The sequence below is a fragment of the Geotrypetes seraphini genome, chromosome 1 (genome assembly GCF_902459505.1).
Source record: "Geotrypetes seraphini chromosome 1, aGeoSer1.1, whole genome shotgun sequence".
Taxonomy (NCBI): domain Eukaryota; kingdom Metazoa; phylum Chordata; class Amphibia; order Gymnophiona; family Dermophiidae; genus Geotrypetes; species Geotrypetes seraphini.
Window position 1 is genome coordinate 462,692,040 of NC_047084.1, and position 26,611 is coordinate 462,718,650.

The window sequence follows — 26,611 nt, forward strand, 5'->3', positions numbered from 1 at the left end:
CAGTTGATCCTGGCAGGGGGAATCCTCATCAGCTGAGCCAGCAGGAATCCCCAAATTGGCTCAGCTGATGGGGATTCCCCTGCCACTATCAGACGTTTTTCATGTGGATGCTTTTATTTTTGAAAATGGGCAAAAAAGATGGATGTACTGAGGACCAAAATGTCTTCATAGGCCATTTTCAAAAATAAAAGATAGACATCTGGCTGTTTTGAAAATGGACATTTTCTCTACTGGATTTCTGGATTTTTTTCCCAAAACGTCCAAATTACACTTAGACATCCTATCGAAAATGTCCCTCTGTGGGTCTGATATTGTTTTCTGACATCAATAATTTTGTTTTCATGTCTTTCAAATATTCAAATCTCTCTACAGCAAGTAACATAGTAGATGACAGTAGATAAAGACCCGAATGTTCCATCCAGTCTGCCCAACCTGATTCAATTTAATTTTTTTCTTTTTAGCTATTTTTGGGCAAGAATCCAAAGCTCTACCCAGTACTGTGCTTGGGTTCCAACTGCCAAAATCTCCGTCAAAACCTACTCCAGCCCATCTACACCCTCCCAGCCATTGAAGCCCTCATCAGCCCATTCTCCCCCAAATGGCCATATACAGACTGTGCAAGTCTGCCCAGTACTGGCCTTAGTACTTCAGTAAAGAGAATTTACCTGATTGTAGATTAGTTCCTGGACATATTCTACTGTGCAGATTACCCCAGTCCTGCCACATCCAGCACTGAAGAAAAGAATGAGGAAGAAAAATTCTCATTAATGTTTGCTGTCTGTTAAACCTAGTCTCATTATCTCCAGCCCCAAGCTAAGTCACAGAAAGTCTTCAGCTGACATATTACTCCTCACACTCACCAAAGAAAAAGGCACTCTGCCTTTCTCCCTTCCTTAAACTGGATATACAAGGCACTCTACTTTCAACCCTCACCTGCAATGGATACACAAAGGTACTCTGCTCTCCCCTTGGTACAGGCGCACCAACCAGATCATTTCAAGAAAACAGTCGTAGGAGTCTGGGATCCCTCTATCTGGCCATGCCACATACTGGAAATGGTAGATATCGTGGTCTTCCTAGGAAAGAGTCAAACAGTGTCAGTGAGGCTGTATTCTAAGTATGTGATATTATATAGTTACCTTCTCCTTGGGACTCTCCCCCTCTTTCAACAACCAAGGTGGTTTACAATATATAATTAACTCATAATGAGCAAAATTGGCAAAGCAAGAGTAAAAGTGACAAACTACAGTTCAAATAGGAAAGAAAAAGAAAGATAGATGAAGAACTGAGGAGTAGACAACTCAAACAGGAATGCAGGACTGAAGACACAAACCCCCGCAAATTTTGGGGGAGTACTATACTCTGTATTTCTAAATCACTATTTTAATTTTAGTTCAAGGCAATTTACATTTCTTCAGGTGACAACAAGCCCTTCACCAAAGAGCTTATAATCTAAGTAGGTATTTAAGGCAACAGTAGATAAAGTGATTTGCCTGTGGAATGCCACTGGAAAAAAGCAGCATTGAAACCTTGGTTCTTTAGTCCTTGGTCCTAATCTAGTTCTAGGGACACTCCCAGCCAGTAAAATTTTCAGGCAGTTCCTGATGAATTTGCACAAGACAGATTTGCATGCACCAACTCCAGTGCAATTTTATGCAAAATCTTGACTGGCTGGAAGTGTCCTGAGGTCTGAGTTCTAACCATTAGGCCGCTCTTCCTCAATTTAATGTTCATTATTGAGACAGAATGGAATCAGAAAGGAAGAAGTAAGAGGAAACAAAGTCTCCCTCCTGAAACTGGGTACCTTGGCAGCTCTGCCCATGATCCTACCTTTCCACATCCTCCCACTCTGTATCAGATTGTAATGAATCAGAACGCCTGTAGCTAGGAATGTAGGATAAGGTTGCCAACTGGCCACAGATTTGCTTCCCAGGACTGATCTGGTCCCAGGTTAACCCCATTGCAGACAGGAACTTGTCTTGGGTTTCTTAGAAAATGCAAGGGGCAAATCAGAACTAGAGATTCCTGCATGCACTGGAGACCGAATCAACTCTGGAGCCAATGAGAGCTGTGCTCCCGGTCTCCCTGGCTGCTCTCTTCTCTTATTCATTGTACATATTCTTTCAAAACTGAAAGTGTGTGGAGTTGCAAGAATCAGGAATCTAGCCCTCACTCGGTTTCTGTGCTGGGATTACAGCAACTTGGGAGGGACAGCAAGAGCAGAAAAGACTGTGATCCTGTATCTTCCATGATGCTGTTATTATGAAGGCCTTATGAGCTTCCCCTCCTCTAACTGGGAGTCAGTTTGGCAAGGCACCCCACTCCACCTGAATGCCTGACAGCAGTTTATCTTCTTTTTACCCTTTACTGCCCTATTATTATCTTCTAATCATTTCAATATATTAGAAAAAAATGATTTTAAAAAAGTGTTTGATATTCAAAACTCAAATTCAAATATTAAAGAATTAAAAAATTAAGTGAAGTGATGTGCTCAGTATACCTTATTCATGGCCATATCCAAAGATAATAGAGCCCTGATAATAAAGGGAACCATTATGGCACATACTTTGTTCCCTGATAATCAACCAACCTGGTTATCTTCTCACAGAGCACACAATTACATCCTGAGCAGAAAACTCTTTTCCTTTAAAGTAACCGGTTTTGACCATCTTTTTTTTTTTTAACCCAGAAGGTGTCCTCTGGCTCCTTTGTACTTCCAACTCAGTTGGAATCAGGGCTGGAAGCTAGAGCTATGAACCTTTATTGTGGGGAGAATGTGGCGCAGTGGTTAAAGCTACAGCCTCAGCACCCTAGGGTTGTGGGCTCAAACCCATGCTGTTCCTTGTGACCCTGGGCAAGTCACTTAATCCCCCCATTGCCCCAGGTACATTAGATAGATTGTGAGTCCACCAGGACAGACAGGGGAAAATGCTTGAGTACCTGAATAAATTCATGTAAACCATTCTGAGCTCTCCTGGGAGAATGGTATAGAAAATTGAATAAATATAAAAACTACCCAGGAATTTTCTCTTAGGAGTATCCTCAACTGGAAATGACCTCTGGGTGGCATGCCCACCAGTGCTCAGCCCCTCCCCCTTTTGCCCATTGTGCCATGACCAAGCTAGGGAACCAACGGACAGGATGCAATTTTGGTGCCCTAACTTCCTTGCACTCTGCGCAGCCACATACCGGTATACCTCATTACATTACATTAGTATTTGTGGATCACTAATGTTCCTCATAAAGAGTTGTTTTCTCTTTATTTTCTATTTCTATCCCTATCTCCAACATATCTGTCTGGTCATTACGGCAACAGCCTTAGGCTGAGGCCCTCTGGGCTCCTTCCAGAACTCTGTACTCGTGGGTTCTCAATCCAGCCACTAGGTATCACTCTAAAGCTATAACCAAGACTCTTGACCTTTCTCTTCCCCTCCCCTCCCCATCCTGAAGCTGTGAACTAGAGAATGACACGGTGACAAAATTCATCACCGTTCCCGTCCCCGCGGATAACCGCGGGAAACCATCTTCATGTCATTCTTTAAGGAGAGAGGGAAGAATCAGAGTATAATTGGGCTTTGCTTTGAAGAATGCTGGTGTAGAAGGACCGAGGTTGAAATAGACACTAGAAAATGACATGGGATTATTTCCCGCGGTTATCCGCGGGGACAGGAATGGTGATGAATTTTGTCACCGTGTCATTCTCTACTGTGAACCCAGCCCTAGTCTCCCCAATTCTGACCATACTAAAAGTAAAGGTACATACATTTTTTTTGTTTTGTTTCCAGTCTTAAATTAATTAGATGGTCAGTTGTGGCTGAATGCACAGTTACAGGAAGACTCCTTTCACCATATCCTCTCTGATTACAGTAACAAGCCCTCCAGAAGGAGACTTAATAACTGAATACATAGAGGCAGAGTTAATGCATCTGGCAGTGATATCACCACAACTCCTGTGATGTTACCAAGTTAAGAGATTTCTCTTAAAAATATCTGCTTCAGTTGCTAAAATCTATTGCTGTCGCAAGAGGTGACTGATATATGAAGAATCCAACAGGCCACATTTAAACCACTGACTTCAGGAAGTAAAAATTACCACATATAACATCTCACTCGCCTGCCCCCCAACCCCAAAACAAAAAAAAAAGAAAACCTTGCTTTGTACATTTCAAAACTAAAATATGCAGGTTCAATATTTTATTATAGATTAGGAAAATTTTACCCAGGTGAATCAGCCATGTAAGAATTACCTCCCCCGAAGTGGGGTCATTTTATAAAGCTTTTCCTATGGCTAAAGCCTAATTTACATGCAAAAAATGGATTTATAAGTAATTGTACAACCCCGTATGCATATAAAAAGTGTGCAGATTTTCCAAGGGGGACAGTTTTTCAGCAGGAGATTCAGAGCATACTGTCAGCTTGCCCACAGCTCCACCCAGACTAGGGTTTCCATATGGAAGTAAGGTAGTCCAGCAGGGTGAGTTGGGGCAGGAATGATCCTCTTAGCTCCTTCCCGCGCAGTCTCGCTGAAAAAATGGCTGCCTCTGTCTCTTCCCCTTTCCATATAGTCTGCCCCTCTCTCCCCTTTCAGTTTCACTTTCCACTTTCATCATCTCCCTCTAGTTTCTCCCCTCTTCCATCCAGGCTTCTGTCTCCCTTCTTCTATACAGCTTATTTCCCCCTCCCTTTTTCCACCAGCGTCTTCCCCCTCTCTCCCACCCATCCCACATTCATCAGCTTCTGCCCTCTCTCTCTCCTCCCACCCCACTTTCACCAGTCTCTACCCTCTCTCTCCCCCCTTCCACCCACTCCAAACCCACCAGCATCTGCCCTCTAGCACAGTGTTTTTCAACCGCTGTTCCGCGGCACACTAGTGTGCTGCGAGATGTTGCCTGGTGTGCCGTACGGTCAGGGCCGCCATCAGGGCAGTACCACCAGTCCTGCATTCAGGGGCCTGGAGCTGACAGGGGGCCCGGGCTCCCCCAGGGTCCTAGGCCACAGTCTAGGGAGAGGGGCGGTCCGCCCCACGTGGACAGGAGAGAGCTGGACGGGGGACCCGTGGAGTTCAATACATCTCGATCCGCGAGGCTCGTCTTCTGTTCCTGCCTGCCCTGCAGCTAACATATAGCCGATCGCAAGCGTTCCCCGATGTCAGCGCTGACGTCGGAGGGAGGGCTTAAGCAAAGCCTGCCCTCCGACGTCAGCGCTGACGTCGGAGAATACTTCCGTTCGGCTATTTGTGCGCGGCAGGGCAGGCAGGAAGCAGAAGACAAGCCTCGCGGCTTGAGCTTCGTTTTGCTGAGAAAGTTGTAAAGATGGGCTGGGAGGCAAACACGGAACACAAAAGGGGGGAGGGAGTGCGTTTTGGACACAAGGCATGAACTTGGGAGAGAGGAAGGGAGGGAAAGAGATGCTGAGGTGGGGGAGGGAATGGGTTTTTGTACACAGAAGGCATGGACTTGGGAGAGAGGAAGGGAGGGAAAGAGATGCTGAGGTGGGGGAGGGAATGCGTTTTTGGACACAGAAGAAATGGACTTGGGAGAGAGGAAGGGAGGGAAAGAGATGCTGAGGTGGGGGAGGGAATGAGTGTTTGGACACAGAAGGCATGGACTTTGGAGAGAGGAAGGGAGGGAAAGAGATGGTTGTGTACACGGGGAATAGAAGAAAGGAGAATTTTTGGTCATAGGGAGGGAGTGAGGTACAGATAGTGGCATACCAGGGTGGGGGGGGCGGTCTGTCCCACCCCGGGTTTACGTCCCAAGGGGGTGCACAGCTGGCCACCCTCCAGTGTTGTCCCTAGGCCGGCAAACTGCGGCTCTTTAGCCACTTGAGTGCCACCGCCGCCATCAGGAACAGGCCGGCGCCAAGTTCTCCCTGCTTTTCCCTGTGGGGCCGGCCAACTCTCGCCACTCGCGTCAATTCTGACGTCAGAGAGGACGTTCTGGGCCAGCCAATCGCTGCCTGGCTGGCCTAGAACGTCCTCTCCGACGTTAGAATTGACGACGGGTGGCGAGAGTTGGTCGGCCCCGCGGGGAAGAGAAGCAGGGAGAACTTGGCGCCGGCCTGTTCCCGATGGCGGCGGTGGCACTCAAGTGAATTACTTTATATATAGTCAATATAGGCACAGAGTTAAATTTTTTAACATTTTCTAATGGTGGTGTGCCTCGTGATTTTTTTCATGAAACAAGTGTGCCTTTGCCCAAAAAAGGTTGAAAAACACTGCTCTAGCATATCCATCGCTGCTGTTGCTGCTGCTTTCCTGAAACAAACTAGCTGCAAGACCTTCCCATACAAATCTGCGGCTGCCGTCTCTGCCCCGAAGAAGTGACATTGGAGAGGGTGGGCCGATAGCTGTGGGTACGTATGGGAAGGTCCTGCAGTTGGTCTGTTTCAGTTTGTCGTCGCTGCTGCTGCTTCAGGAAAGCGGCAGCAGCAGAAGGTGGGAGAGCGACAAGTGAGGGAGGTGTTGGTCCTGACCCCCCCCCCCCAGCCTGTGTGGTGGGGCTGAACAGCCTCCTGCTAAAAGGCGCACAGCTTAGAGGAAACACTGCTTGTGATTTGGATTGGCCATTGTTGGAAATAGGATACTGGTTTTGATAGACCTTCAGTCTGTCTCAGTATGGCAATTCTTATGTTCTTATGCTGCCACTAGAAGAGGAAGCTATTCAGTGGGTGATCTTGGCTCCCCAGCAGGCGTGTGGGAGATGATCCATAAAAGCAGACAACTTGGTAGGTCTGAGTGTGTGCACAGAAAGGGGTGCATCTACAGGTGTCATGGAGGCAGAGCTGCAATATACACATGTATTCTATAAGGTATGTATAGATACGTGTGGAGTACACTCATACATTTACAGTGAGATGAAAAAGTTTTCCCCCCCCTCCTTGTCAACATCTTTAGAGCAGGTGTAACTTTATGTGTTGGCATTTCTGCATATGGCATTTCTGGATATGGGAGCCTATTTTCTAATGGCACACAGGGTACAAACCAAGGACCTTTCTGGACTTCTCACACAGGCATCTTATTATATGTGAGCAAAAAATGTTCATCATTCTACACTGTGCAAACGTTTACATGCATTTAGAGGAAGCTTTGCTCAGGGAGGGGACAGGCTGCCTACTGAAACTATCAGAGGACTTTTGGATTTTCAAAACTATGCCTGATGTTTTTAACTGGAAGATGTACCCTTAGAAAAAGGAGGTGCCAGTGTGTTCTGGTACTTTTTTCTTGGGTAATTTTCATATAGAAAGTAAATGTATCATTTTACTTTGAAAATTAATGGAAAGTCCCTGGGGAAAAACTTTGCAGCTACGCTATGAACTTTGTATGAACTTTGTAGCTAAGCTGGTTGTAGGAAAATTGTTATCTTAGGTCTTCTTTTACTAAGCAACAGTAGAGGTTTCTGCCGTGGCCTGGGGTGCTTAATGCTCTGACGCTCATAGGAATTCTATGAGGTTCGGAGCATTTAACGCTCTGGGCCGTGGTAGGAACCTCTACTGCTGCTCAGTAAAAGAGGGCCTTATAATTTAAAATAGTTTCTTAAATAAAATAATTTGCAGATTAGTCACAAACCCTTAGATTCTATATAAATAATAATAATAATAATAACTTTATTCTTCTATACCGCCCAACCATGAGTTCCAAGTGGTTCACAATCAAGAAGAACTGTACAATCAGTGAAGCATACATAAAATACGTTTAAAACACGCCCAAATTTTGGGTGGTATCCTGAAATGCACACGCAACCTGATTAACAAGCCAATTAACATCAGAAATTGGATGCTAATAATTATTGATGTTAATTGGCACCAGTTAAGGGTTGCACACATATTTGTCTGTGTGCTATTTTATAAGCCTGGACGCACAAATCCCATAGCGTGCAACCCAAAAGGGGCATGACCATGGGAGGGGCAAGGGTGAGTTAGGGGTGTTCTCAAAAGATAAACAAAATGTTAGCGAATTCCACAGGTCTGTGCCCGACTTACACACCTGGATTTACCTTTTACTAAGGTGCGCTAGCATTTTTAGCGCATGTAGGATATTACCGCGTGCTACACCGCACGCTCATGGCTAGAACTAACGCCAGCTCAATGCTGGTGTTAAGGTCTAGCATGTGCGGCAATTCAGCCCGTGCTATTCCGCGCGTTAATGCCCTAACGCACCTTAGTAAAAGGAGCCTTAGGTTTCAGTGGATGTACATCCTCGTGCCCCACTAGGCACTATTCTATAAAGCAGAGACTCTCAAACTTTTTTAGCTCCGACACACTAAACCGAGCAAATGGGTTTTTTTCACAGCACATTATAATTGAAATGATAAAATTGCAAAACCAACAAAAAATTAATCCCCCATTTTATCAAGCCGCATTAGGGCTTTTTATCACTGGCCATGGCAGTAAAAGCTCCGACGCTCATAGAATTCCTATGAACATCGGAACTTTTATTGCCAGGGCTGGCAATAAAAAGCCCTAACACAGCTTCATAAAAGGGAAGGCGGTATATTTGAGAATTATTTGCATTATACCTAGTAAAGGATCTGGGGAAGAACTTGGGTGGGTCTAGGGTGGAGCTTGGGAGGTCTTTGGTTGGGAGTACTCGGTTGATATTTGCTAGACTTCCCTTATGGCATGCCCTACTGGCATTTCAGGGCCTGTCTGTAGGGCCTCTGCACAAGCGTGGATGTCGGCATGATGATGTCACGCTTGTGCGTGATGTCATAACAGCAACATCTGCGCACTTCCAGCTACTCCCTAAGGAGGAGGAGCCTGAGGCGCCTGAGCCAATCAGAGCCTTAGGCCTCTCCCGTGCATCACATGATGCACTGGTCAGAAAACAATTCCATTTCGTGGTCCAGTAACTAGTCCTGGGTCTTCTAGACTACTGCCTTCTCCCCTGCCCCGCAACCATGATAAAACAACTACAAACAATACAAAACACAGCTCTGAGACTTATCTACTCACTGAGGAAACACGACCACATCACAGCGGCTTACCTCGATTCACACTGGCTCCCAATACAAGCAAGAATACTATTCAAATTCTACAGTCTACTATTTAAGACCATAAACGGAGACTGCCCAGCCTACTTGAACAACCGACTAATCCAAACAACCACAACCAGACATAGGAGAACCCACACTCCATTCACGCACCCTCCAATCAGAAACGTCAAACAAAAAAAATGTACGATGGTCTCCTGGCAACTCAAGCAGCAAAACTAGACTACCAACTCTCCAATTTACTAATCACGACCTCAGACTACAAAACCTTCAGAAAAGAAATAAAAACTCTACTATTCAAGAAATCCTTAAAGACAAACTAACACAGCAAGAATCATCTCAATCCCCAATAGCAACCCGCTTCACTCCATAATACTACGGGAAATGTCCAGATAACTCCTTATGTATTCCTAAATGTCCAAATAACTCCTTGAACCACAAGGTAATGGCGGAACAGAAATCACTAATGTAATGTCGGTATTTAAATGGGGGTGATCGGAGGAACGTCCCCTCCAACCACACAGATTGCTAGTGAGCAATCCTGAAGCATGTGCAGACTATCTTCTTTGGTCTGTGCATGCTTACCAAAGCAGCGATTTTTTTTTTTTTTTTCTTTTAACGTCACTTTCGAGCCTGTGGTTTTAACCCACTTTAAACCCACGGGTTAAAACCATGGGCTTGCAATGCAAGGAAGGCAGGAGAGTCGGGGCAGACAGCAGGGAAGCAGGGCAGAAAGCAGGGTGGCAGAAGGCAGGGCAGTCGGAAAGGACCTGAGCGACTGGTCCTCAGCAGTCACTTATTTTGGATCGGTCAGCCCAGTCGGTGTCCATCATTTTTTTGTTAGTGAATCGCTGTCTGCCTACATTTGAATGCTGTTCCCCCTCATTTGCATGCATGGATCGGAAGATGATCGGGACAGAGGTTAGTGAATCGGGTCGGAGGAAAATCACGTCGCAAAGGGGTCGCTGAGTGGTCGGGACTTGATCGGCGGGCTTAGTGAATCTAGCCCTTAGTGGGAACAGGTCAGAGAAGCACCACCTTGCCAGTCAGGTTTTCAGGATGTCCACAATGAATATGCATGAAAGAAATTTACATACCGTGTTTCCCCGATGGTAAGACACTGTCTTATTTTTTTTGGAAGGCCAAAATATGCTCTAGGGCTTATTTTCGGGGGGATGCCTTATTTACCCATGAAGAAGACTACAGTACACAGTTATTGTTGAAAAAAAACAGAATTTTATTACCTGTATTGGATGTTCTGGCCGTGAACAAACTCCTGCAGTCTCCGTTAGGGAGGGATGAGGGAAGCTGCCTGTGTTTCCTTGCGCGGAGTCACGTGCGCGCGCTGCAGTCCTGTCACTTCCTCCTCTTCACTTCATGACGAGGCGCGGCACGCAGCCATGGAGGCAAATACGGTAGACGGAGGGACCACACGGAGTCACCCACCGTACCACCCGATTCGGGTAAGCGCAGGTATCGGTGGGTGGCTTATTTGCGGGGGGGGTGCCTTATTTTGCATTTTTTTCTAAAAAGGGGGGGCTGTCTTATTTGATGGCCCTGCCTTATCATCGGGGAAACACGGTATAATGGAGGCAGCGTATGCAAATCAAGTTTATGCATATTCATTGTGGACATCCTGAAAACCTGCCTCCAGGACAGAGTTGAGAAACACTGGGTCAGAGTACTTAAAGAATAAAGGTGCCCTGTACACACCTTTTAGGACCCCTAAGGTGCTCCCACAGAGTAGTCCTATATCTACCCTCATCAAAGAAAGTCACATGATGCGATATTTGCTAGCAAGCCTTCTCAGGAGCAGCCCCCTCAATCTGGAGCTCACTCCCAAAGGGGGGCTACACCTAACAAGATTACTTCTACTTCATGAGCCAGGTGAAAGCTTGGCTCATCTCCCAAGTCTTTTTTTATATTTTATTGAATTTTTAAAATACAGAAATGTATAGATCAACATAACAGAAATACAGTACTACATTGCAGAAATGTATACATAGCGTATCAATAATACAATAGAATAAGCTGCGTGCTCTCAAAGCATAATAGGGTCAGTTCACGTTATCATTGAAGTCCTTACAGAACTCATCTAGAGGGGCCCACGTTCTAGTAAAATTAGCAATATTATTTTGCTTAATCGCAATTATTTCCTCATATTTCCTAACAACACCATTCAAGGACGTTAAGCTTAGAGTTATCTTTCCAATTGCAGATAATATAATGAATGGCAATCATAGAATCAAAGATTTTATTGAATGATGCTGGTAATAAGATATCTGGGTTTGCCGAACGCAGTATGATAGATTTATTTGACAAAGGTAACATTATTCATATGCATTATCGCTTGAATTCTGGACCAAATACCCGACCAATAAACTTGCAGATTAGGGCATATATAAAGAAGGTGCACGAGAGTTCCAGGTTGCTGATGACGAATGTAATACTCTAGCCATTTTGGTGGGTGTCCAATAAGCTTTATGTAATGTAAAATAGGTGGATTGGCAAATAGATGCCGACATAGTGGGCCTTGCAGAGTGTGTCCAAAATGATTTCCAGTCCAACTCCCAGGGTTTACATTTAGGTCACCAGACCATATATAATCAAAGGAGACGTCTTTCTCTCTATCAACCTCCCTTAATATTTTATAAAGTTTTGACGCTTTTTTTTTTTATTACGTAACAGTAGTGGGCCTATAATCTTAGAGAAGTTGGAGAGACCAGATGCCTCCCTATATGTAGATAATAGAGAATTAAGAGGTATTGAGGCATTGTGCCAAAGATTATTATCTAAATTAGTACATTCCAAAATATGCTCTAATTCATCTACCAAAAATAATCTTCCTTTGATGATTAAGTGAGACAGAGCCCAGATCTCCCAAGTCTTTAATGGCTGTGGTGACTGACTACAGTCACTCATACTATACGGCTGCCAACCAGATCCAGATTCTCAGGATAGAACTGATCCAGTTCTGGGTTTATCCCTTGCATGCTGGGACTTTTAGTCTTGCTTTTCTTAGGAAATGCAATGGGGAAATCAGAACTACAAGTTCCTTCAAGCAACAAAGTAAACCCAGGACTGGATCAACTCTGCCTGGCAAATATGGATCTACTTGGCAGCCTTATCATACTGTATCAGGCAAGTCTGCCACACACCCTTTAAATAGGACCAGTTCTACATCCCTTATTGAACTGTACATATAATTTACCATCAATTTAACCACACATTTTATATATTCCAATGCCTTTTTCTTATCTGTTTGTCTGTCTGAATGTACCAGCTTCAGATGTCCCCTGTATTGTTTTTTAAAATGTTTCATTTAGATTTTGCTCACAATATGATTACTATATTCTTGTTATATGAAACATTCTACTGTGCTGTTTTAATATGCACAGTACTGATATTTTATCAGATTATTGCTATTACGATAATTTAAATGACCTATTTCCACATTCACCTCACTATTCTAATTGTATATTACATTACATCAGAATCCATGATGTCGCACTGACATGGATCTCCTCCTTCCTAAATAAAAGATCACAGAGAGTACTATTAGGACCCTCCCTATCTGAACTAAAACCACTCCGCTACGGAGTGCCCCAAGGTGCATTGCTATCCCCCCTCCTCTTCAACCTTTATGTCAGACCATAACTCGACACTGCAGAAAAATACCAAATCAAAATCCACTCATTCGCGTACGTCATACAACTGTACCTCCCCCTAGGCCAACACCGAGATGCACAAATAAAAAAACTTCACTGCTGCCTAACTGAAATAAAGAATTGGATGTCTGTAAATAAACTACAGCTCAATGTGTCAAAGACCAAACTTCTTTGGATACACAAAGACACCTCCACATACCCTCGCCCATCCCTTTCCTGGGGAAACGACACCCTTACAACCAAAGACAACATCTGCAGCCTAGGAGTGATTTTTGACTCAAATCTGTTGCTCTCAGATCACGTATCCAAATTAGTGTCTTCATCCTTCTACTACCTCCGCCAGCTAAAGTGCATCTATGCTTATTTTTCAGAAACCAAATTCGCTCAACTACTGCATGCGTTTGTTTTATCCTGCCTAGACTACTGCAATGCGCTACTAGTGGGCTTACTCACAAAAACCCTCTCCCATCTCCAAGGCGTGCAAAATGCTGCAATCTGACTCCTGAAAAACCTGGGCTTCCGCAACCATGTCACCCCTACACTAACATCCATGCACTGGCTGCCTATCCAAAAACGCTACACCTTCAAAGCCTTAGTTCTAGCCTGCAAGACCTTCCACAAGATGATACTGAACTACATGACATCAAAACTACAAATTTACATCCCAAACCGATCACTGAGATCCCAAGCAGAGATACAGCTCGCCTTACCACCTGGCCACTCACTCAAAATCGAAATAGCCCGCAAATGCTCCTATTCAGATTATGGCACATCGTCCCTACATCCATTAGATCGCTAGACAGTCTATGGAACTTCAGGAAGGCCATGAAAACCTTCCTCTTTAAAAATCCAGCTCCTTAATAACTGACGCCTCCACTCCTGGCTAAATAAAACTCAAAAGCATCTCCTGTACAACAAATGGACTCCCATAGTAACTCAAATGCCACCAAAATATAACTTAATCACCAATCCTATCAAATGCTCCAAGCATAACCAAACTGTACCACATGCAAAAATTCAAATGTTACTCCCAGTAAAACTTATCTGTGCTACCTGCTTGAACCCAAACGCTGACCATCATCCATGTACTCTCCTGCAACGTAAAAGATGAATTACCTTTATGTTCTGTTCTGTCAGTAATGTGAATACTGCAAAATTAACAATGCTGTGCATGTTATGTTATATCTATACTGTGAAAGCTGCAATATCAACTAAGCTATGTCTGCCAAGTATGTAATTTTCACTCAAGTCCATCCTGTCTATACTTTGAATGTACTTTTGTAACCCATTCTGGGCTCCTTTGGGAGGATGGGCTAAATAAATAAATAATTTAAAATTATGTATTTACATTTTACTGTTGATAATGTTTTACTGCAGTGTAAGTTACCCATGTCAAGCAAAACCTGTTATAAGTTGTCTTGGGTGAATCTCTTCATTAAGGTGATTAATAAATCTTAAGTAAGTTCTGTATATTGGTATAATATTGGTATAATGGGAGTAAAACTTGGGCTGGCTCAGTGTGGTTCTGGAGGTACCTACTACCCATGCTGGAAGATCTCCAGTATCTTTCCTCAACTCACGTCATGCAGACTGCCTTTCAGTCAGTGAGATTGAAATAAAGCAATCCAGCAGCAGTTGGTGAGAGGCACAAAGCATTTAAGTGCAGACTGAAAGCATCTTACCCCCTGGAAGGTCACCCTCAGTGTTCTGAAGACCACTTCTGCATTGGGCATATTCTTCTCCACCTAAGAGGGATAGAAGGAAACAGCCACTGTGACAGCCAGCAGATAAACAAGCATCCATTCACTGATGACAGGAGATGAGATGAATGCAGATCCAGTAGCGTAGTAAGTATGTGGGGAGGGGGGCGGACTGCCCCGGGCACCATGTCGGTGGGGGCACCGGCACCTCTTCGCCCTGCTACACCATGTCATGCTCGCGCCATCCCTCCCCCCGTACCCCGTACCTCTGTAGATCTTCACTAGCGTGAGCAACTTCTCCTGCCTGTTGCTCGTACCAGTCTGGGTCCCCTCTGAATCACTTCTGGGTCACAGGGCCAGGAAATGATGTCAGAGGGAAATCCAATGCTGGTATGGGGGTGGGGGGAGGGGAAGGGAGAGCGTCAGTGTGGAGTGGGAAGGAGCGGGGGGGGGGGAAGGAGCAGGGTGGCTGCCACTGCCCTGGGCACCTCCTACCCTTACTACGCCACTGTGCAGATCAAACAGAAATCCACCAGTCACATAACCATTAGACATTACACATACTGACATACACACTGTACCCATCCGATAAGACTGTATCACTCACACATACACTATATACATACACCAGACCACAGCTGTCAAAAGAGGAAAGCAAGCTGAGGCACCAGGCCAGTAGAGGAAGAGGATTCCAGCATGTTATGCCACTGTTGTCATTCCTGGTTTTTAACTCATATAGCTGTGCAAGAAAGAACTCCCCCACCTCCCAAATCAGGTGATATTTAATCTTACCTTTCATTTTCTTTCCTTGAGTGTTACTAAACCAGTCCAAACCAGTGGATTATATCTCCTGTCCAGCAGATAGAAGAGAGAACGAACAGTTTCCTGTGACATTACCAGTATAAGAAAACTTACAGCCAAGAGTTAGTCAGTATGATTCTACCAAAGTTCATAGGAAATTGTTCTTTCTCTGTGTTCATCAGCTGGTCGGGGATATAGCCCATCCCATGGTTCAGACTGGTCTTGCTGGATGATAAGGAACGTACTACAGTTAAGAACATAAGAATTGCCGCTGCTAGGTCAGAACAGTGGTCCATCATGCCCAGCAGTCCACTCACGCAGTGGCCCCGAGGTCAAAGACCAGTGGTCTAAATGACTCCAGCCTCACCTGTGTACGTTCCAGTTTAGCAGGAACTTGTCCAACTTTGTCTTGAATCCCTGGAGGGTGTTTTCCCCTATGACAGACTCCGGAAGAGCGTTCCAGTTTTCTACCACTCTCTGGGTGAAGAAGAACTTCCTTACGTTTGTACGGAATCTATCCCCTTTCAATTTTAGAGGGTGCCCTCTCATTCTCCCTACCTTGGAGAGGATGAACAACCTGTCCTTATCTACTAAGTCTATTCCCTTCAGTACCTTGAATGTTTCGATCATGTCCCCACAGAATCCAAATCTGAGGCAGACTTGAGTCAGAGCTGGCTGTACTGATCTCAGACCTTTTGAATTAGATCATTTCTACTTCCAAATTTTCTTTAACTACCCATCCATAAAGAGGCAAACAAGGCGTAGCTTGGTCAGCACCTGATGACTTGAAATCAATTGGACAACTGTATGTGTGTAGTGTAAGCATGATCAATTTAGTCCTATCTGACAAATGCAGTGTGTGTGTGTGTGTGTATGAATCAGTGGTACAGTCTCATCTGGGGAATGAGGGGTCGCTCTTTTAATGACTGACAGATTGGACAGCAGAGGCGACTCTGGGGCTACAAAATCAAATCCCTGCAAAGTTTGCATGTTTCCACAGCTACTTCTGAATAACAACTCACCATGCTGACAGTGAAGGGGCCAAAGCTGGAAGGTTCTTGGTCCAATGGCCAATATCTCTCACATTTTTTCTGGAAAAGGATGGTAGACATGGTGTTAAGACATTTATAGAGATGATACCAACAGATTACTATTAGCATACACAGACAGAGAGAGTACACAAGGTTTGCCCATGCCACTCTGCTTTCTGTTTGCTGAGGGATTTCTTGTAGCTCCGAAACAGTAAAGAATAATACCTTTGCCTAGGTCAGGGGTCAGCAACATTTTTAAAGCAAAGAGCCAATTTATCCTAAAAATTTGACCCACGATTTACAAAGAGCCGCAATGGATAGAGAAGGGAGTTGAGATATTCCAGGTCTCTCACTCTCAATTCCCTCCCCAAGGTCTGGCTTCTCTCCCCTCTAACCCCTCACAGGTCTCTGCACCTCTCTTCCTCTTTCTCTTCCTCCCTTCCTGCCTGTCCCCCTCTCCCCAACCCATAGCCAAGGTGCTCTCCCCTCTCCAGGTCCAGACCCTTTAATCTCCCTCCCAACCCCACAATCCGCCCCCAAGCCTACTGAGATACTGGTACCTGGTAGGGTGCGGACCTCTCTCTCCTACCTCCACATGGCTGCCTTCTAAAATGGAAGCAATGACCTTTTGCAGCTACTCGTAGCATTTCCTGTAGTACCACGAGCTGCTGCAAGAGGTCGCGGCACCCATTTTAGAAGGCAGCTGTGAGGAGGCAGGAGCGAGACGGCCATGCTACTGCCTCGAAGACCACCTGCTGGACCACCAGGTACCTTGGTAGGCCCAGAGGGGAAGAATCATAGGGTTGGGAGGGAGATTAAAGGGTCGGGGTCTGAAGAGCCACAGCCACATGGCAGAAGAGCCGCATGTGGGTCACAAGCCACAGACTGCCGGCCCCTGACCTATGCCATGTGTAGATGACCATTTCCTATAAAAGGAATGTGAATAGAGGTGAGAGGCACATTAATAATAGAAAAAAACTGATGATCAAGGGTTTAGCACTTTCTTATTTTTGGTTTATGTACCCTTGTGTTTCACAAATAAAGTTAAAAAAATAGACATTCGGAGGACAGTTCTGTAAAGAGGTACCTAACAGAAGCCTCTTCTATAAGGCACCAACAAGGGGGTACTAAAAAGTTCTCAGCCCAAACAACTTCCTAAATTCTTAGCGTTATTTTGCCACTGTAGCTGAAAAGAGTGTTTTTTTTATTTTGCAAAGAGCTAATTTGTAGAATTGTAATGCTATGTTTTGACATTGTTTCAGATCATTGATTGACCCATGTCAACGAAAAGTGTGGAATTTTCAAGTGTAGAACTCTGAGTCATCAAGAAGTTCCTATTCCTGCAGAAGAAAACGCCACAGAAAATCCATGAATGTATGATGCAAACATTGAGACAAATGCTCAACATACTCCACAGTGAAGAAGTGGTGTGCAAACTTTCAGCGTGGAGATTTTGAGACTGTAGATGCAGCAAAGTCTGGGAGGCCTCAAACTGTGTGTAAACTCCTGAAATTGTTGATCATGTCCATGACCTGATTTTGGCAGATTGGCGAATATTGGCTAAAACAATTGTTGGGACACTACTGATATCCAGGAACGTGCTAGGTGTATCATCCACAAGCAGCTGGGTATGAAGAAGCTGTCAGCCAAGTGGGTGCCCAAATGTTTGAATGCTGAGAAACAATGTCAAGTGGACACTTCCAAGCTGATTTTGCAGCATTTTCAGTGAGCTTGTGCCAACGTTTTTGGAATGACTAGTTACTGTTGATGAAACTTGGTTACACCGCTATAATCATGAGACAAAACAACAGTCCATGCAATGGCAGCACTCAGGTTCTTCTAGGCCAAGAAAATTCAAGACCCAAAAGTCAGCAGGAAAGGTCATGACCACAGTGTTTTGGGATCAGGAAGGTAGTGTAATATTGTTTTGGGATCAGGAAAGTATTGTAATAACTGACTATCTTCCAAGGGGCCAAACAGTTAATGCAGAATATTATTGTAACTTTCTGTGCCAATTAAAGGAGGCACTAAAAGAAAAAAAGAGAGGGAAGCTGTGGAAAGGAGTTGCCTTTTTGCAAGACAATGTACGTGCTCACAAGGCTGGCAAAATTATGGATGTTTTGACGCAGTTTGGGTTTCAACGCATAGACCATCCTACTCACCAGATTTTGCTCCATGTGACTCTTTTCTGTTCCAAATCTTATTTTTTTTTTTTTTTTTTAGTGATTTGGAGGTGATTGCAGCAGCGAAGAGGTATTTCAGTGACCATACGTCATAGTATTTTTGGGGAGGGTCACAGAAACTTCAGACATGATGTGCCAAGTGTGTTGAACTTAGGGGTGAATATGTGGAACAACTTGTATGTTTCATGGCTCCATGTCATTCCCTTCTTGGCTGGGCCGAGAACTTTTCAGCCCCTCCTCGTACTTTCCTTTGTAGAATTCTAGCATAAACTGGTATGTACTCCTGAATGTGGTTAGTGGAAGCACTTATGCTGGAAATAGAGACATACTAAATGCTAATGCCTAAATTCCAGAGATATACACGAGTCCTACCCAGACCCCACCCATGTGTACGTCCACCTGCCGAATACATATTTACCATATCTCTCTAATCTAGTGTTATTTTACACACCTAGTCGCTTGTTGAGATCTTTAAATGACAATAGAGTAGCTGTTCCCCATATTTCAAAGGCTCACCTTGCCTCAACCAGAAATGGTGCATTTTTCTATTTAGTTCCAATACTGTGGAACAATTTACCAGTAGAGTTAAGGAAAGAATCATTTCAAAATTTTAAGAGACATATAAAAGCACATTTTTTTTTTCAAATGGCTCTCCCAAACTGAATAATGGAATGGGGACCGCAATCTGCCTTAATTTGTACTGATTCGTGTTGATTTGGATTGATTTATTTCATATAACAGTTTTAGTGGATATGTTTTAGAAATGTTAATTTCTTTGATGCTCTGCAGATCTGTGATGTGTGCTGTGCCGGGAGTTGTATTAAGACCTGCACTAAAATATGACTATTTGCTATCAGGCCGCTTCAGAGACTTTTCTATCTCTTAAATTTGTTTTATTTTATTTTTAATGTTTTCATCTTCATTCATTCTTTCTATTTCTTTGATTTTTGATCTTGGAAATGTATTATATGTTGTTATTACTTATTTTCAGTTTATCAGGTACTTTAGCTAGATTGTGAGCCTTCGGGACAGATAGGGTAGTTTTTCTCAAGTACCTAATTTCATTTTAGTTTGATACATTGTAAATCGCTTAGGTCAGTAAAATGCAGGAGCAGTATATCAAATCTTAAATAAACATAAACATACAGAATAGCTCTTGGCCAGATTGTTGTCATTTACTCATATATGTGGCGGCGTTCTAATCATTTATGCACATATGTAAAACTTGGTGCCTGCATAAGAGAATCACTCTCTAAACCAGGGGTGTCAATGTCCCTCTTCGAGGGCCGCAATCCAGTCGGGTTTTCAGGATTTCCCCAATGAATATGCATGAGATCTATTAGCATACAATGAAAGCAGTGCATGCAAATAGATCTCATGCATATTCATTGGGGAAATCCTGAAAACCCGACTGGATTGCGGCCCTCGTGGAGGGACTTTGACACTCCTGCTCTAAAGGTACCTCTATGACATGGCTGTTTCCTTTGGGCTGCAATGGTCAGTGGGCCTTGGTGATGTCACCGAGTGCTACAGAAGCAGTCGGTTATTTTGACATCCCCACTGTTCTGATTCTGGAATGGGGCTTAAAATGCTGAAACCAATGAAGGGCTTATGTGGAAGTGGTTTCTTGGTATGTCTAGGATACAGAAGTGCTAAGGGCCGAAATCTGTTATATATCGTTTTTCAGTAAGCAAAGGGGAAGCTCTTCCATGACCCAATGAAACTGCAAACAAGTCTGTGCAGCGCTCTTTGAATTATAAAGCATTTCCTATTTTTGTAGCTGTCACCTGCACCAGTGGAGATTATGGAAACATCCACTAAGGAGTCAGAGAGAGAAACAAGAGATGTAGAAAATCAGTAAGAAAGAGATGCACACAAACATCGAAGGAAAAGCCTAAAGAGACACCATAAGAAAGACAAACAGAGAACAGGAGAGATCAGAGTATGGACAGACCTCAGTTCACTCCAATCCATCAACCACATGGGGAAATTGTCCTGGTTTTAAAACATTCATCATTGGAAAGCCTGGAATGACACATCTAGTTTGCCCAAATGCAGGAGCAAGTGTACCAAAATAACTGGAGCAAGGCGCAGATAAACCAGGTCCGGCTCAGACTCTCTTCGATGGGTTAGATTTGGCTAAGTGGTTTGGGTGTAGTCTTAATGTGATATTACTCATACCATGCTGTGCTAAAAATATAATATCCATGCATTACAGAAGGGAGTTCACCAGTTCCTCTACAACTTCTGAAGCGAAGACTCACCTTGCCTAACTCCACCTCCCTGCATGCCATGACGATCACCTGCAGGAATTAAGAGGAAGACAAAGACAGAGAGAGGTCCATGTCAGTACAAAACAGCCTAGATCAGAGCATTAAATATCAAGACAGGAACTGCTGAGGAGAGAGAGGGGGTAGAAGGGAATAGCAGGAGCAATAAATAGAAATATGGGTATTTTGTTCAATACTTTGGCCTACTTCTCCACTTGTTATACACGTAGTTTTGGTGAGAAAGACTCTCAACAACTCCATGTTGTTCTCCAGCTAAATGGGTCTTCTGTGTCTGGGATGTTCGGTTGGTTAGGTAGGAGGGTGGTTGGGCCAAGGAGGGGAAGTCTCTCACTTCAATTATGCACCGTATAACACTGTCATACTGTTTCTGTTTATGTGTTAAAACTCAATAAAATATAAAACCAGAGATACAGAAACTGCTGAAAAGAGAGGGGACAGGAGGGGAAAAGCAGGGGAAATAAACAAAGAGAGACAGAAGGAAAAAAACAGGAGCAATAAACAGAGATATGGGAACTGGCACTGGATCTCTAAGAGAGTGGAAAGGGATAGTAGGATAGTAGACGGCACAGACAGGCAGACTAGATAGGCCATATTGTCTATCTGCCTTATTTTTTCTCTGTTTCTATGCTGAGCAGAGAGAGGTAGGAGAGGAAAAGCAGGAACAATAAACAGAGATAAAGGAACTGCTGAGGGTAGAGAAAGGGGCAGGAGGGGAAAATAGGGACAATAAACACAGATGCAGGAACTGCTGAGAAGAGAGAGGGTCAGGAGGGAAAAAAAGCAGGAGCAATAAACAGAGATGCTGGATGTTCTACTCACAGCAGCTTCATACTAGTTTATGACATGGCTCTAAGATGTGTTTAATGTTATTCTCATTTCTTAGAATTATAGTGCAGTCTTTTCCTGCTATGACATGTCAGCAATGCATTGTGTGTAATGTAGTCTCAAACATCCTGCAGCCACCCCTGCTACCTGTATAAATTTAGTTTCTAATGGTCTTTCTCCTTCAAGACCTCTCTTTTCCTCTCATCTACATCCTGGTCACATCTACAACCTTTGCCCTAATGGGTCAGAAAAGGTGTATGACCTGTTGCCAAGCTCTGTCCTTATCAGTCTCGTCTCTCTTCCCCCTAGCCTTATGGGTACTCCCTGAGAATCCTTTATCTCAGGGTCAGTCATGCTTATCCTTCCAGCTGAAACCCACGTGGCTCTATCCCCCGAACAAAGGACCAGTCTTTTCACTTGAAGCTATCCAACCACACGCATGAATAATTCAACATTTCATCTCTGGAACTTGGAATACCTTACTAACTGTTCTCTCACCTCTGACACAAAGTTTCTGTTCCTCAAATCTTCACCTTCACCCTCAGCTGAAGTATTCAGAAGTCCACTGACTATGAGTACATCTATTATATTTATTCAATAAAGTATATTTCAGAAATTTATAAGGACTTCCTGTTTGTGCATTGGTGTGCTAAGGTTTAACTTTCTGGAAAGTATGGCCAATGTCCACTTAGAGAGTTCTGGACTGGGACAGCAAGCTATATGAGTCCAGAATATGGGAAGTGTTGAAGGGAGACAAGGGCAGGAGGGGAAAAAGCAGAGATACAGGTATTGCTGATGAGAGAAAGAGAGAAGCAGGAGGAGAAAAGCAGAAGCAATAAACAGAGAAACAGGAACTACTGAGGAGAGAAAGGCAGGAGGGGAAAATAGGGACAATAAACAGAGATATAGGAATTGATGGGGGGAGAGAGGGGCAGAAGGGGAAAAGCAGGAACAATAAACAGACATAGGAACTGCTGATGGGTAAGAAGGGCAGGAGGAGAAAAAGCAAGGGCAATAAATAGAGATACAAGAATTTCTGAGGGGAGGAAGGGAAAAATGGGGGCAATAAACAGATGCAGGAATTGCTGAGGAGAGATGGGCAGGAGGGGAAAACAGGGGCAATAAACCAAGATACAGGAATTGCTGAGGGGAGAGAGAGAGGGCCAGGAGGGGAAAAAGCAGGGGCAATAAACAAAGATATAGGAACTGCTGAGGTGAAAGAGGGGCACGAGGGAAAAAGGCAGGGGCCATACACAGAGATACGGAAACTGCTGAAGGAAGAAAGAGGGACAGAAGCGGAAAAAGCAGGGGTAATAAACAGAGATACAAGAACTGCCGAGGAGAGAAAAAGGGGCAAGCGGCGGGGGGAGGGGGGGAAGCGAGGATAATAAACAGAGATACAGGAACTACTGGAGGAGAAAGAGGAGCAGTTGCTGAAAGTACACAGATAAATTTATTTGGATAACTTTATCTCTGCTATCTGCAGACAAATAGCTTAGGGGTGTAATTAACTAGATCTCATTACATAATGTGGGTCCTGTGTTAAAATAGCACCAGTTACTGGTGAACTAACCTAACTTAACAGAAGTCATCTGACTATGGCGGTATAGAAGAATAAAGTTATTATTATTATTGATAACTACACCCCTAAGTTATCCATTTGTCTGCTGAATATTGCCACTGTATAGATAACTTTAGGCTAGCCCCCCAGGAAGCCCCAGCCTCTTCTGCAAATAAAGGGATAAATTTTGGCTGTCTGCATTTTTTTAAGCCATTGACAGCTGCAGGCTCAATTAAGCCAGGATATTCAATGCCAAACTATGAACAGGCACTGGCACTGAATATTTTTGTCTGTGGCAGGACCCGAAAGTGCACTGCCATACCCACATACCTAACTTTTTGTGCGGCCCAGTTAATCATGCGGACGCTGGAAGAATATCGCCAGGGCTCACATAACTCCAATCTCTACCCTGACTGCACCCCTAGATCACCCCATCACTAATCAGATTCTGTTTGGGTGGTAAGAACTGCGGTCTCAGCACCCTGAGGTTGTGAATTCAATCTCAGCCTTGTGACCCTGGCCAAGTCACTTAACCCTCCAATGCCCTAGGCACCAAAGTTAGATTGTGAGCCTGCTGGGACTGACAGGGGAAATACTTAAGAGTACCTGATTATTATTCAATGTATTTTAAACCACTTTGGGTGAATCTCTTTATGAAAAGGCAGTTAATAAAGCCCAATAAATAAATACATTTGGCAACACTAACTGGTTAAGTGCTGATAAATACTGGTTGCCGGCCAGCCAGCTCAGCATGATTTAAATGGGCAGCTTAAAACTAAATATCAACCCCTCAGTTTCTATGTTTATGGGTAGAAATTTTAAATAAAAGCACTTAAGCGTTTGGCACTCACTGCGATCCACATAAATGGCAAAACTAATGAATGTTCCTTTCCAGAATGTGTACACATATGAGTATCAATCAATCAATAAAAACCTAGTTCAGATTACCTTTGGATTTTCTGATGTGCCCTAAAATACAGTGTGAATCAGACATTAGGGCCCTGATTCTGCAAAATGCCTCTAAAGTTAGACATCCTTTGTAGAATCACGCTCAGCAGAGTTCAGCACTGTTTAGGCGTCTACATCCTTTGGATGCATAAATACCAATTATCGCTTGTTGAGACCCTTAATTGGCTCATTAACTTCTTAGATTGGACGCCTAAAGCACGCCGAACTTTAGGCATGACTTAGGCGCCCTTTACAGAATCAGGGCCTAAATGTTAAAATGATTGAGACCCCCCCCATCCCCCAACATATCCTCCCTTTTCATGAAATGGTTGTCATATCTCCCTGGAGCCTTCAATGGTTGCTTTAAGCCTAAACTCGGTTTACAATAATGTAAAACATAATACATAAATTTGACAAGAAAAAGTAGACTGAAATAGTTAATTTCCAAAATGTTTAGCAAACAAAAAAAGTTTTCAGAACTTTCCGGAATAAAGCAAAAGAACCTAAACTTCTAAAAGTAAGCGGTAAAGTATTCCAGAATTCAGTTAATTTAAAAGCAATTTACCCTCAGGGTAGGGGCAGAAGGGGAGAGACTGAGAAAGGAGATGGTCAAACGTGTGCACGCACATGCACACACACACACACACCAGGATTCTGTGTTGAATGCATTTGAGCCTAATAATAGCTAACACCTTCTTTCTTAACTGATAATCATCTAAACCTGCCCATGTTTATATTTAGAATTCAAAGGAGGGGAGAGCCGCTGCCCGCAACATCTCATGACGCAATGCAAAATACTTACAACTGTTTAAAAACATTGCACAGGAGTACTCAACCTGCTGTCGCACAGCAGGATGTGTTAGGAACACTCAGTCCTGTTAGGAACACTCAGTCCTTCTGCACAATCCCTGCTGGCTCATGGTAGGATGTGTTAAAAGTCCACTTAAGACACCCTTCTACACAATTCTCGCTGTCTATGGATAGGAAGTGTTACAAGGATACTCAGTCCTTCTGCACAATCTTTACTGTCTCATGGCAGGATGGGTTAGGAACGCTCAGTGCTTCTGCACAGTCCTTACTGTCTCATACATAGTAGGATGGGACAGATAGGGAAAAATGCTTGAGTACCTGATTGTAAACCGCTTAGATAACCTTGATAGACAGTGCATAAATGCCTAATAAAATTTTTAAAAAGACGTGTTAGGGACACTCAGGTCTAGATTTTCAAAAAAACACATAATAAAATAATGGGCAGTATCATAGCTGTTATAGTAGCGACTTTAAAAAAGCGAGTCATTCTCCAAAAAACGCTCATGCAAATGAGGTTGGCGGAGCGTAGCGAAGACTCGCTAAATTAGCATGAACCCATCACTAGCTATAGTGATGGGCACCTGCACAGAATAAACGAAAACAGAAAACACAACACAACAGTGGGAGAGATGCCCAATGTCTCCTGCCGCCAACCCACACCCAAACCCCCTTGGCTATGGGAGAGTTGTCCATGCTCTCCCACCGCCAACCGACACACACCACTGGCATTGGGAGAGTTGCCCATGCTGTCCCGCCCAAACAATACCCCCCCACCCCCGCAGCGGGAGAGATGCCAAATCTCTCCTGCTGCCAACCAACACCTCCCCCCAACTCTCATAGGCAGCAGGAGAGTTGCCCACCCAGTCCCATGACTCTCGAGTGGCACTAGTCAATTATGTCATCAATGAAGGCAGACGCTAACCTCTCACCTTGACTTGGTACTCCCAGACCATTCGCCAAAAGTCCACCATGGTGTCCTTCAAAGGTCCCTGGGTGGCGATGTAGCGCCGCTGGTTATCCAGACCCTATACAGCAATAAGAGATAGCCAGAATGATCAGAAATCATCACGTGGACATTCACAGAGTCTATCATATTTGTATCTCAGGACAGTCTGTCACATGCAAACACACAAATACATCCCATTCATCTATGAGCATACACTGACTGCACTGTTACATACACATATTAACCTCTCCTATGCATCAACAAATTCTATCAAGTGGGGAATGTGTGAACGTTCTCCTAGACAGAGCAATACTTTCTCACATGCAAACACACACGTGCATTAAATACTTGGGGGTAAATATTCAGCTGGTGGCAGTCAGCGGTTTTGTTTTTTTAGGGGTTTTTTGCATCTTCTGGTGTTACGCCCAAATATTCAATGCTGGGACACGTCCAGGTACTTGCATTTAATATCCAGGTTTATGCGTCTGGCTTTCTCTTATCCAATGACAGTAAATGTGATATTTAGCACTTAACCGCCTAAGTGAAATCAGATAAAAATAGTACTGTGTTTTATGTGATCCAATATGTCTGGTTAACCTAGGCAGTTAAGAGCCTATTATCAGCATTTAACCACTTAAGTGCTGACTCCACCCCTGGACCACTCACAAAATAGCCAGTTTTCAGTTTAGCGATTAATGCTGATATTCAGCAGCACTAACTGGTTAAATGCTGCTAAATATCAATGGATAGCCCTAGTGGTGTAGCGAGGGGGGGCGGACAGCCCCAGATGCTGTCACCTCTCCTCACCGCCTACCCACCTCTTCAAATCTTTGCCAGCAGCGAGTAGCATGCCCTAC

General features: G+C 44.0%; 1 protein-coding gene across 4 annotated transcripts in view; it reads right to left on the bottom strand.

Annotated features, from left to right (window-relative positions):
- Positions 1 to 26,611, bottom strand: part of PTPN18 (protein tyrosine phosphatase non-receptor type 18) — a 137,186-nt gene that overhangs the window by 58,337 nt on the left and 52,238 nt on the right. For all 4 annotated transcript variants that reach the window (XM_033923274.1, XM_033923267.1, XM_033923259.1 and 1 more), the window contains exons 4-9: positions 25,738 to 25,833; positions 20,638 to 20,676; positions 16,182 to 16,250; positions 14,341 to 14,403; positions 934 to 1,076; positions 666 to 732 (exon numbers count right to left, since the gene is read on the bottom strand). In XM_033923274.1, coding sequence (XP_033779165.1) covers positions 666 to 732; positions 934 to 1,076; positions 14,341 to 14,403; positions 16,182 to 16,250; positions 20,638 to 20,676; positions 25,738 to 25,833 — 477 coding nt within the window. The remainder of the gene's footprint in view (positions 1 to 665; positions 733 to 933; positions 1,077 to 14,340; positions 14,404 to 16,181; positions 16,251 to 20,637; positions 20,677 to 25,737; positions 25,834 to 26,611) is intronic.